Below are 13,849 nucleotides of genomic sequence, written 5' to 3' on the forward strand. Positions count from 1 at the left end.
CTAAACAAATATGATTAATTAATTCGTACGTATCTTACCCAGTGTGCAGCGAAGTAGAAGACCCTAACAGCATCAAGGGGCAACTGCTCGTAGAGTTTCTTATTTTCTCCATCCAGCTCTACTCCTCTGAGGACCTCATCTAGAGGTGGTGCAGGCCACGGAAATCGTTCCCCAGAAGGATCACTGAGCAAAGCGTCTCTGACCGCGCGACCTCTGATCACGAGGGTAGGGATGCCTACTGCTATACTGTATTTTTGCGTGAGACGTCGCTGAAAAGATAAATACTGGATTGATATAAAAAAGTAAAGTGACAGTCTGTAATTGTCCCACTGTGTGCTACATAGGGGAGAAGGTGTGGTTAATGACGTCACCGTTACTGGACTGCGGTTTGTTGGATACAAATGTAGTAAAAATATAACCGAGACATGTATTTTATTTTATTTGATTTATTTATTAGATCATCAACAAAATACTCACAAATACAATCTGATACACATCCAGTAAAAAACCAAGTGGTATTTTAATAATAGGTGATATCGTCATCCAAGCGAGACAGGCAACAATCAAATCAAAATAAAACATTACGTTACGTTTTCTACGTACGAAGAAAGGTAAAAGGTATTAAGTTAAGGTAAGTTTGAACGCGATGTTTCCATCTACGGTTTAGCACGAGATTAAATTATAAACACAAATTATGGAATTGAAAGCCGTGACTTGACATGACTTGATATGTTTTATCCATTAGTGAGGCACTCTCGGCTCGTAGACTTGGTATATCAAAATTATATTACAGATGATATAATCATTACTCACACACACATATGCACGCGCAAACGTATTATTAATAGCTTTGTCTTTTTTATTTTAATGATAAGAAAATTATTTGCTTTGGTTATTATATATTATTTGGTAGGACGTAAATTTGTATACTTTTATATTTTTATTTTTCAACTCAATTACGTCAACTGCGGCTCGGCACGAACTCATTGTCTCTCGAGAATTAACTATAAAAATAAAACAATAAAAATGATAACAATTAATTAAATAATGAAATATTGACACGAGTATTATATTTTCTATAAGTAATCATACACTAGTTACCCGAATCAGCTTCGCGCGGGGAAAATTCTGAATAAAGAAAATGAGAAATGCAATAAAATTAATAGACCAAGTTAATGGTTTATTTATTTTAATTATTACTTTATAAGACTTTCGTAAATGAGAAATATGAATAATTTAAAAATTGTTTTGAGTCAATAATAAAAAGAAAATGTTATAGATCAAAAGTTGTCCACGGCTTAAAGATTAAAAAATTGGATAATTTTAACTGCAAAGTTCAAAATCCAACCTCTCGTTTCGCATCGTACGATCCTTTTCGTTGCACACAATTTGGACACGATGATATCTTCTAAAGTATTCATTTGAATGTAATAATAATAAACAATAATAAAAGACAAAAAAAGACAATTGCACGGCTCAGGATGCGAAGCATCGGAGTGCTTTATGATAAAACTATCCAAAAACTACGAAACGATCCAAAAACGTTTCCCTTAAATTAAGTGTGAAAAATGAAAATACCGCAACTTCCGAAAAAAAAGAATAAATAATTTATTAAAAATTCTTATCAGTAATTTTTTGTGCAATATTATAAATAAAATATACCTCATGTACCTAAATAATGTAGCTTTCCATAGGTGAAAGAATTATTAAAATCGGTTAAGTTTTTTTTGAGTTTATCCGTTACAAACAATCAAATCTTTCCTCTTTATAATATATGTATAGAAGCGTAGATATAGATAACCTAATCATTCCTTTTCACTTACTGTTAGCTTATCTGAAATGATAAACAAGACATAAATCGTAGCTGACATAATGATGTTTCATACAATACGTACAATGCCGCAGCATCCACAAATCTGCCGCACGTTACTGTCTCGTTGCAGATATACAGCTACATACATAACTCAATCTCGCATAATAAACGGATATAGTAGACAGTGTTGATTTTAGGTTGGATGGTCAGTTTACGAATCATTACATAATCTATACAATGTGCTAATGACTAATGCTTATGTTTAGATATTGTAGTCAAATAAATTATTGTTACAATAATCTTCGGTTCGGTTTTGCTAAGTTTGTCATGCGTAACCATTATTCAAATTTTTTGTTTATTAGATAAAGTCTAGAATTTTCTATATGACATTTTTTGTTCGTTAACTTTAATATGTACACTATTCATGAAGGTTATACTAAATCAAGACGTTATTGAACTTGTGAGGAGTTACAAAACTGAATTACAGTGTCAGATTAGATAATTTTAGTAAATCATTTTGGAGGCACATTCTTTATTAACAATAACATACTAAAATTATAACCATATACGTATATTTGTAAAAAAGTTACAAATATTTGAAATAAATACAAACAAAGGCAGATCTCCAGTAGAGTTTTTACAATTGAAAAAGTATTAGCTATGTTAGTCACGTATAATATCTGGTGAGCGAGCCAGAAGTGACCAAGTAACATTAGGTGGCCCATTTCACAGTCTGCCTTCTTGATATTTCCAAAGAATATAAAACTCATTTCGGAATATTGTATCACTCGCAACAGTCGTGTTCAACGATCAAAGTAAAACGATCCTGCTCAAATCCGAAAGAGTACCGGCTACTGCACGTTATTACAGTCGCAGACATGGCTAAATCAATACGGTATACTAAGTTGTAATTCGATTCGTTTTTTGCAATATGAGAATGGAATGGGCATTAATAACAATGGCATTCTATTTATTTAACTTTCCTTGTATTCGTAGACAATTTGAGTTGTTTTGTGTCTTAAGAGTTAATTGACCGTAAGTTTAACAGTATTTTAAAGTAATAATTATATGTTTAAATATATAGGACCTATAAAAATATTTTCTGGATATTATATCCAGTGACACATTGTTAACAGTATAAAATATATGTAGTTATTTTTTTACCAGTTTAGAGATATAAGTAAATTTAATTAAGATAGGTACACGGTATCGACATTTTAATAGAAAATTCAAAATCATTTTTCTTTTTGGCACTTTCATCTAAATCTCCATCCGTTCATTGAATTATACATATATATAAAACCTATAATTTCATTAAGTCATGCAAATAAATGTGAAACAAAAAAATATTTAATTTTCTTTTTTATCCCTAGTTAAAAGTGATAAATCAAGTATCGATTTTAAATTATTTTTACCGATAGCAAAATGACTAACAGCTTAATAATTATTTACCGGCATAAATAACCGCCTGGTACACGGGTGGTACCGGAAACGAGAGATATATTTGGAATTGTCCCAACGTTTGATCTCAACCAGTCAACATAAACTGCCCTACTACAACTCAAAACACTAAGGATTTTCATAACACAAACATGTTCGCACAAGATTGTTCGATTGTTTGTATGGTGCATACTTGTTTTTAATATCTGAATTCCATGTACAAATTATTATATATATAATAAACAAATGGCTGGCATAAAATTTTATCCAATACGACTCACGCACCCCGAATAATTGCATCATGATAATACTTTTTATCAGAAGTTATTATTTATGTGCTAACTGTGAAATTTTTCAGCGTTTATAAAACAACAAAAGCAAATAATTATTTTTTATATACTCGTGTAAGATTGCGCGTACTCAGGTTATTGGTATTGCGTATTCTCGTAAATGCTACTATACTATACATATGTGTAACATACTTCACTATAAATAAACTACACAATTAATTTTTAAGTTTAATTTTATTCTAGATAGATACCTAATAACCTAAAAGTAAGCAAGACGAGATATAATTTTAACGCAGTCAAACCGTAAAACGTGTTACGTAATATTTTACGGTTTTAAGGTGGTGCCCTAGAATCTATTTTGTTTTAGTCTCTCATGTAAATTACCTTGAATATATTAAAATGAACAATAAACCTATGTTATGTCGATCCTCGAATGTTTTCTAAAAAATACTTTAAAATGAGACATGCTAAAACATATTGAAACAGAAGCTGAAGCTCCATAAAACTGTAATCATATTTACCAGAGCATAATACAGCACATAACACTTAAGTACATCTACAATATTATTTTTAAAATGGGAAATGTTACGCAGTATTTTAACTAAAACATTTTACAACGTGAAATATAATATCTGCATTATAATATCTGCACATAATCGCGCTTGCTGTGTTGAAGATGAGTTGCGACATCGGGCTTTTAGCTGATTACTCCAGTATTTTACTGCGACCCACAAACGAGAGTGCTCCTAAAATTAAAAAGCTACGTCATATACTTTATTTTTAATATTAATATCGAAATTGAATCTTTTGAGTAACATTGTTAATATAATATTTATATGTAATACCAAACCCCTTACTTACGAATATTAAAGACTGCATTAAAAAAGTCCTAATTTTGAAGTAAATATATGAGATGATATAAGATCCGCAAAATTCTGAATAGATTCTGTGATTTTAAAAAGGATAAGAAAGAGTTATTTAGGGGCGTGTGCTTGTTTATGTATATATATATGGATTTACGTGTAGTAGTACGTCGTAGGTGTATCTTTTGTTTCAATTATCTCGTAAACCAAAGATGATATCGACTCCAAGCAAATTTATCTTGCACTTCGAGTGAAATTAACTTGTGCTTATATGATTTATTTTTGTATTAAACTGGATGTTCGTTAAATTAATAATAATAAAACATTGAAACTAATATGAAAATATCTAAATTAAATTCAAAGCGATTATGTGTAAACGAAACAAACGGATCGGTTTTAGGCATTGCACTTGTATTTGCAACTAACACGCTGATACTGATTACTCTCAAAACAATTTATGATATCTGCGGTGTTATATTGCTTTAAATGAAATATATTTATGGAGCTTACTTAAATAATACAATCGTCAATTTGACTAACCTGTCAGACATTAAAAAAAGAAATGACAAATTATTTGTGTGAAACATTGAAAGTCCTTCCACCGACGGTTAGAAAGAGATTTTTCTAGCAGTTTAGCTAGAAAAATCTACTTTGGAGACCTTTACATAAAATTATTACTTCGAGAAGTAATCTTGTCTTAATTTAATGTACTATCATTTATCTTTGCAATATTCGTAGCAAACGACTGAGAATGGCATTTTTTAATGTCATAAGAGTAACTTGTAGCGTCATTTTTTCGAGTCTATTACATCTATTTACTTATGAAGCATAATTAAAGTTACCCCTCTTCTATTTAGAGAATAATAAAACAAGATTTACGGTCTCAATCACACGATTCAATAACAATAAATGCATAAGTACATATATTTCTCTCAAGGCAAGTCTGTACAAATAAAAAACCTTTTTTAAAATTTTTAATATTGTTTAGTTGTATTCGTTCAATTTATTGCTTGTATCTTGCAAAGGTTTGCTGTATTACCCACCTCATTTCCGAGAAGAGAAAGTGCGGCGCCAGACAAGGCCCACATAAGGGGTGACGCTGACGCTTCGAGGGGTGATATAAAAAATTCACTCCGCTAATTCAAACAAGGACGAATTTTAAACACAAATTAAGAGTCTTTCTTTACTTCGTTGCTAAATTGGAAGTATTTGATACTTAAACAATCCAATTATTTTTGCTGAGCTATTAATTTTCTGTCAAGAATTACCTTATTCTGTGTTTTATTTCAAATTCTTACCAGTTACTAATTTTAAATAATACTTTTGTTTTGTTTTAGAGATAATTAATTACGGAATATACATAACATTTTTTTCTTTGTTGTAAAATTGAAAATTTATTTAACAGGAAAAGTTACTTGTTGGATTTTAACGTCAATGTGAGATAATCATATAGATTACCATTTACCTATATTAGAAAATGCTACATATTTTACTACGTATTATGTTATATGGGATTTTACTTTAGGGTAAGAGAGCAATCCGTTCTATTTATAATCTTGGAGCTAGAGACTCTCTTCAGGATGTTTTTAAAAAGTAGGAATACCCACTGTTGCGTCACAATATATATACAACAATATTATGTATATTCACAGTAACATTGATGACTTTGATAAAATCAGTGATAATCATTGTATGTGCATAAGAAGTAAGGATAAGCTTATAACGCCAAGTTTCCGATTTCCGCAAAGTCAATAAATCCTTCTTGGGGCAAGGTATCACTTTCTATAAAAAAAATCCGCAGACATTTTTAACTTTGCCGTTTCCTAAATTCAAATCATTTGTAAAAAATGCATTGGTAAATAAGGTTTATTATTCGATACAAGTTTATATAGATGATAAAACAGCATGGAGTTAATACTTGTTGACACTTCCAGGCAGGATATACTACATACATGTATAATTGTATTTAACTAACATGACTGTATTTTTAAATGTTGAAAAAGAGCAACTACTGAGTTTCTTGCCGGTTCTTCTCGGTAGAATCTACATTCCGAACCGGTGGTAGCTTCACTTAATATAATGCGGGTTCATAAATATCTGTAGAAGCTCGGAGTATGGAACTTCGCAATGTGTGGATTGTCGAGTCGCAGAAAACGCGATTTCGTTGGTCAGATTGCCAACCCATCTTATATTAGACCAAAGGAATTAACTCCAAAAATTCGTTTGCGCACATACTTGTGCTTTAAGTCTTCTAAGAAGATGGTTTGTCTTCATTGAAAATGGCACCGAGGCCGGTATCGGAATAATTATTGTTTTGATTTTATAAGTAAATATTAAGAGTTCCACAGACATAATATATCCATATATTATATGTATATAAAATGATTAATGTGTAATAATACTAGTTGTATTTCAAGCAATCAAGATTAAGAGCCAGGCTAAGTGGCGATCGGAGTGGAAGCGACCGTTTCCCTTTTATTGTCCCCGTTCCACTTGCTTGCTCACCCCACTGAATTACTATTGCAACAACCCTATCTCCGCTTACTGGATTACTGTAAATCATCCCAAGTCCTTAGCGATATAAACTTCGTATTATATTTCGGACAATCTTGTTATTTACGTTTATTTGCAAATCTGCGGTGTGGTGGATTGTGGTGTTATGTGGATTTTAAAAAACAAACCATGAAATATTTATAATGAGCCATATAATGCAGAATATCAAAATTACAGGACCGCTAGATTTAAAACCAAAATATAAAGAAAGAAATTTTGAGAGGTTATTAGGCCGTTTCCTTTACGTCTTATAACTTTTAGAAGCACTAACTGCAGAAAATACGTCCTTTAAAGAGGTGAACCTCATTTAGCGGGTTGCATTCGAGGTTTAATTATATGGCGTATAAAAAGCATGTTTAGCATGAAAGCGGTGTAAACGAGCTGCCTCGAGAGGTCGAGGTTGAAGGGTGCTCGTGAAGACGTCAACCTAGCGGGTTTTAAGTATTTTTGCATAAAACATTGACGAGTGAAATTTTATTTTAAAATTTTCGTAGTTTTGTAGCCATTTTGGCGGATCTTAGACTTAGTTTCATTATTCACATTAGTTAATGCATTATGTTGGTCCGTTGGTTGCGTGTAGTTGCATTTGTGTTTTCTAACTTCATCCATTTAGTGCGTCATTTTGGATCGTTCTATCTCTGTATGGCTATTAATTTTCATTAATATTAGATTACATTTAAGCTTGTAAACCGCTTTACCTAACCCTCTTATGAAAATAGCTTACATAGATTTACTCCAGAGAAGAAATAATGTTTTATTCACGTTGTTCTTATGTTTCATATTTTGATAATTAGTATTTACAGGTGTGCACCTCTAAATACTAATTATCGAACGAACGAACAATAAAAACGAAAAATTAAAAGCATTCTTGATTGCAATTTAAAAAATTGATACCATTTAAAAATTGTTACCATTTAACAAATAATTAATTTTAGAGAGCGGAAAAAAGTTACTGGCCGGTTAGAGAGCGGTATTAAGGCTGTATAAGAAAAAAAAAATCATAAACCAAATTAAAGTAAATTGTTTTCGACAAACTCCAATTCTAACTGAACGAATGTATACTATTTGATATTAAAAAAAATATTTAAAAGAGGTTTCATAATTTTGGCACCAAATGTAGATGAATGACTTGCAGTTTATAATAAAAACCAATCAAAACAAAACTTCGCATATGTTTCGAAGCTCCTATTTTTTTTTTGGATTAACCCAATGTTTCGCATGAGACTCACTAGTTTTTTTTTTTTATTCTCAGTTTTAAGAGCTGAGTCACTTGGGCGACTATGTTGCTCTGGTAGGTTACAAAAATCAGACTCACTAGTTATACCTTATTATTATTCTTAATTCATTCGGAACAGATCACCCTCTAAATTATCACTCACTAAATGTCTTCAAGATAGACGATCTTTTTTGTAGAATGCCTCCACGTCTTTCAGATCTTGAAGTTCAGTGCACTGCTTGTAGTAAAGTAAAAATTGTAATATTAATTTTTAAAACAGAGGGATTGCAAAAAGTGCTGTTTATTACGTTTATTTTGAATAATATTCGATTTAATAACCGTTTTATAACGAATTTATATGAATCTTTATAATTCGTAGATATTTTATACCTCAATGATTACTACTCACATCGTAAACTAACGTCGAGTTAATAGTAACCAGGTAATCCCATTTGTAATTATTTATAAGAACATTTGCAGGCATTATGCGTTGTACGTATTTCACTTCGGGCTTAGGTACCTATTAACTATTAATAGTAAAGACTAGTCAAGAATATATTTAAATATTATATTCGATTAATGATTCTGAGCCTAAAGTTTGTGATCGAGGTATTCAAGAACATAGTTTTATTTGTTTATTTATTTTATTTATATTATTTTGAAAGCAAATATAGTAATATTGATATCGAATAGTAGCAATTCCTCTTTTTAAGGAATTACTAATATTCCTATGTCCTCCAATAAAGCTTAAGGCTTGTGCTAGTAGTGAGTTAGTGGTTACTTGTGACGACAATAGCATTAGGGATCAGGATCGTACCTGCAACTTTTTAAATTGCTAGGCGGCCATTGAACCATTGTGGTATTGACAATTAATGATTAAAGCTTACTGAAACTTACTACTAAAAATATTTATATAGTGTACATATCGGCACTGCTGTGTCAGGGGACCGTAGCTACGTTACATACTTTACATTTTGTCATTGCACCACACTATCACAGGTAGTAGTTAGTGTTGTATCTTGAAAATTACTCGTCACTGCGACAACGAGAGTGTGTGTCAATTAATCTGAATGTATCGGCATCACACATGGATGGCTATACGTGTATGTTACGACGCGTGTGATAGCTTTTCGCAATTAGTATTACGTTTTCAATAACGGTATATTTTTAATAAATAAAAATCGGTTTTTTTATATTTCGACAGTGTTCGTTTTAATTTAAAACGGAGTTGCTATCGAAAACAGGAGATTAAAACATTTGGAATTTTAGTTATGAATATTATGTCAGCATTTGTGTGAAATAAACGTAATTTTGAAGTATTCTTCCTAAAATTATAATTTAGTATTTTTAAAAAGAACAGCGAAAACTTGGATTTTCCTATTGTTAGAAGTTTACCATAGGTTTGGAAAAAGTGCAAATAGAAAAAAAAATAGCCGAAGTTGTTCATGTTTTATTTTGGTTTCTTTCATTTATACAAAATATATTAATGTTTGACCGATGACGATGAACGTTTGCACATATAATTATCATTCATGAATGAGTTGGAGTAGTAGTGGTAGTAGCTGTATATACAATATTATAACTCGCTAAATGGCGCTGCAGTTCAATTTAAATCACAACCTCTATATAGCTAAACTAATACATACATAATGAGCACTATTGAGAATACTTTAATCTTATGGGATATTAGTAAACTATTTATTATAATCGTCAAAAACAATACTTTAGGCACATTTTTATAATTTAAATTATTGGTATCTGCTGTGTACTTTTATAAGTAAATAAAATTAAAACATAATTTATTCGCGTATACTAAATCGTCATTTTGAAGAATTCAACGTTATAAAGCCAAGGTTTTTGCAATGCGTAAACATTATATTTTAAACTATCAAATGTATAAATCGAGGGAGTAGTTTCTTTGATTATAGCACGATATTCATCTGGTGTTCGTGAAAGAAGCTTTAATATGCAACATTCATCATAACTTATCTCTTCGTTGCGGAGTTCGAGGCAGCCTCCTTGCATTGTTCCTGTGACGTCAGCCCATTGTGTGAACATCTCGGATCTGACTCGTATATTATGATAAGATGCTCTGAGTCATAATAGTGGTTCTTTAAAAGCTATATTTAGTTCGTTACTAATGTTATGTCAGAATTTATTCGTTTCTTAACCATGTTCCTTAACATATAATATAAATTATATGGCTATTTTTTAAAATCTCGAGCTACGTTACAAGTAAATATCAAAACATATGCGTAATGAAAGTTTTTTTTTTTCGATAAATTAATCTTTGACAACCATATAAGGCTTATTAACCCATTTATGTACAAAATGTCATAAGTTTAATTAACAGTTTTTTTTATAAAAAATATGCTTGTCATTACTATACTGAAATAAGTTCCTGATTCGCTGTACTTAATATGTATTTTGTCAAAGTTAAAGACTGTTGTAAATAGTAGTTTTTCTTATTTTAGATATCCCATCTTTATAATACATTTCAAATGTAAGGTGGTGTTGAAAATAAGATAGTGAAGGCCATAGCTAACACCATTTACCATAGTAAATGTTGGTAGCCGATGGTAGCTACACCATAAATGCTTGCTCTCATCTTAAGGAGGATTTTTGAAGTTTACTTCAATATACTGCGCTTGGCTTTGTGAATGCAGATGTGATGTGGATTTCACCTGACACAAGCAAGTCTCCTCACGTTGTTTTTCCTTATCACCAGGCCAATAATTAAATATAAATTTTAAAAACATAAAAACTCAATGGTACTTATACGAATGTTAACCCGCGACGTCCGGTTTAAAGTCTACGTGTTCTATCCAACGGGTCAAGTCGTTTCTAAACAAAGAATACTTCGTTTATGTTATGTTGTTGGATTTTATCTCTGGTATAAGTTTATACGACTAGAGATTCGGATGAATAGAGACACATAACGAAAAATAAATGGGATAAGATTAAGCAAAATATGATATCGCGTTTGAAACGATCGTCTCTGTTTTTCTTTTAGGAATATTTACAATATTACAGTTATTGACTGAAACAGAAAATTTATAACTTATATTTTACAAGCTTAATGCAAGCCGTCTAGGTATGTTCCACCTACATCACATAGACTACCGTCAAACAGTAATCTACTTAGTATTGTTGTTCCGGTTTCAGGAGTGAGTGAGCCAGTGTAATTACAGGCAAAGGGAATATAACATCTCATTTTGCTACTACTATACTACCCATTTCAGTACATAAAATAGGTTATATTTTTCATAATGTTTATTGATGTTTTAGAAAAGAAATTGCTTAAAAAATCTTCAAGACGATTCAAAAGTTATTTTATGAGCCTATTTGATTAAAGATTTTTTCGATTCCGATAACATATTATATATAATATTTACATATTTATTCGAGTACTTTCGGAATAAAATTGGATGTAAGTAATGTACTACTTCCAGAGTCGCCGAGTTATTAGTTAAATAATTTAATATAGTTTCTTTTAAATTAAAAGATAAAACCGAAAGAATTGTAATTAGTTCTGATTTAACGTTTGCAGACAAGGAGTATCTACTTAAAGTAATTGCTCTATAAAAAGACAATTTTGTTAGATCGAAAAGAGATGAAAGGACGCCGATTGGCCCGACTTATTTGGGGTTTCAGCCAAGAGGGAGACATTTAGTATCTATATAATTTAGTAGAACAATCACCAAAACATATTTAGCAATTTATAAATGGAAGGAATATTTCTATTTAGGAAATATACTTATCAACTTAAATATATAAAATTGTACAATGGAAGTGTCATACTTGCTTTTACTTATTTTTTTGTTTCAAGCTTCACAGCATGATACCTTGCAGTTACAATAATTACACGATGGGTATACATAGCCTATGGATATTATATATATATATTGATAATGTTCATTACAGACAAACACATCGTTATGGTACTGGATAAATAATAATTTATAAGCGAGCTAAGGCAATCTTATCGCTATGGCGATCTCTTCCAGGCAACCTTTGCGATGCAAACTTATGTATTAATAAGAATTGAAATAAAAGAGTAAATAAAGTGACTTAAAAGATTTAATAAAAATCAACTGACAAAACGTAAATGTAAAATGAGATGTTGATATAAAATACTTCTAATTAATAAATATTTTTCAAAGGTATTTATTTCTTCTTAAGGTACTGTATTTACTTCAGAAGCTCGACAGCAGGTACAATTCGCTCTATATCATTGAGTACGGTAAATAGCCTGTGATGAGTTTATTGTTGTCATGGAAGCGAAGATTAATCTGGGGGTCAGGATGAGAATCAGGATACGAAACAAACATTTTTATATTATAGATTTAGTGTATAATTAATGAATAATTATGATGATAATAGATATCAATTAGGATATTTTTAGACCATTTATAGTTAGTATTATATGTATATTATTTATACTGAAAAAGAGTAACTACTGAGTTTCTTTCCGGTTCTTATCGGTAGAATCTACTTTCCGAACCGGTTGTAGCTTTAAATTTAATTCGACAATGTAACATAACGATTCAAAAGTGCTATTATGAGCCTACTTGAATAAAGAATATTTTAATTTTGATAGTAATATTATAAAGTATGTTCATATTACGCAGCATTATACATATTTTATTGTATGAAAATTAATAAATATAATTAAATCAATATAGTGACTCCAAAGAAAACGGTTTATTTCTTAAATTACCATGGGAACTCGCCAACATTATAGGCAAAATTATTAAATATAAATGTCTGAGAATTTTATTATATTCGCGTGAGGTCAAGTAGCGGTTGGATAGTATCTTATTTTTTGATAGTGCTGGTTTTTACAGTACCATGAACTTTATCTTACCTATTTTAATCAAGATATCCTTTGTATATGTTACGCCGGTCTTAGTTTTAAACCATACGTTCAGTAAAACTGAGATCGATTGCGGAGTCGAGGCGTGAATAAATAAACAAACTCACTTTAACATTCACACATTATAATGAAACTGTAACAAGGTGTTGACCGTGTATATAAAAAAATATCTCAATATATAATGGTAACAACTGTATACATACTAAATATACACAACTATATTATATATATAATTTTTCATAGTCACAAAAAAAAAAAAAGTACTATTTGGTCTATTTGTAGTTACTAAGATTAGCGCGTTCAACCAAAGACAGATTATGTTGTCTCAACATAATATTATTGATCTTGATAGTAATTTTCCAACTAAATAAGAATTTAGTATAACAACCAAGAGCACTGCTATTTAGAACATTACTTCACAAATACAATCACGGCCAGGTATCTCCATTTCTTCGTATGTAACTCCACGAGTTGCTCTTCACAAAACAACATTAGAAGTTTATATTTCTTTCGATCTGTAGAATGTGTAGATATTAATTGAATTGAAAAAGAAAATCATATAAATCGAATAGTTGGCTACAGAACAAATTATTCAACTTTGCTTCCGACGGCAGACGTATATAAAAAATAAAAAGATACAAACATCTGTGATCCTCAAGCTGAACCGTCGTCCTTTCGTTAGTTATTTTAAGTTCAGTAATAAGTAAAAATAATTTTCTCCACCTTAAATTTAATGCAAGGATAAATGTACCGAGTGGAGGGCAAAGACCTCTAATGAAAGCGTTTAGAATAATGAAC

At 30.7% G+C, this 13,849-nt stretch overlaps 1 protein-coding gene across 1 annotated transcript in view; it reads right to left on the reverse strand.

Annotated features, from left to right (window-relative positions):
- LOC113404641 (nucleoredoxin-like) overlaps positions 1–13,849 on the reverse strand; it is a 46,037-nt gene that overhangs the window by 16,679 nt on the left and 15,509 nt on the right. The window contains exon 2 of the mRNA XM_026645592.2: positions 39–269. Coding sequence (XP_026501377.1) covers positions 39–269 — 231 coding nt within the window. The remainder of the gene's footprint in view (positions 1–38; positions 270–13,849) is intronic.

Source organism: Vanessa tameamea, chromosome 21 (genome assembly GCF_037043105.1).
Source record: "Vanessa tameamea isolate UH-Manoa-2023 chromosome 21, ilVanTame1 primary haplotype, whole genome shotgun sequence".
Classification (NCBI taxonomy): domain Eukaryota; kingdom Metazoa; phylum Arthropoda; class Insecta; order Lepidoptera; family Nymphalidae; genus Vanessa; species Vanessa tameamea.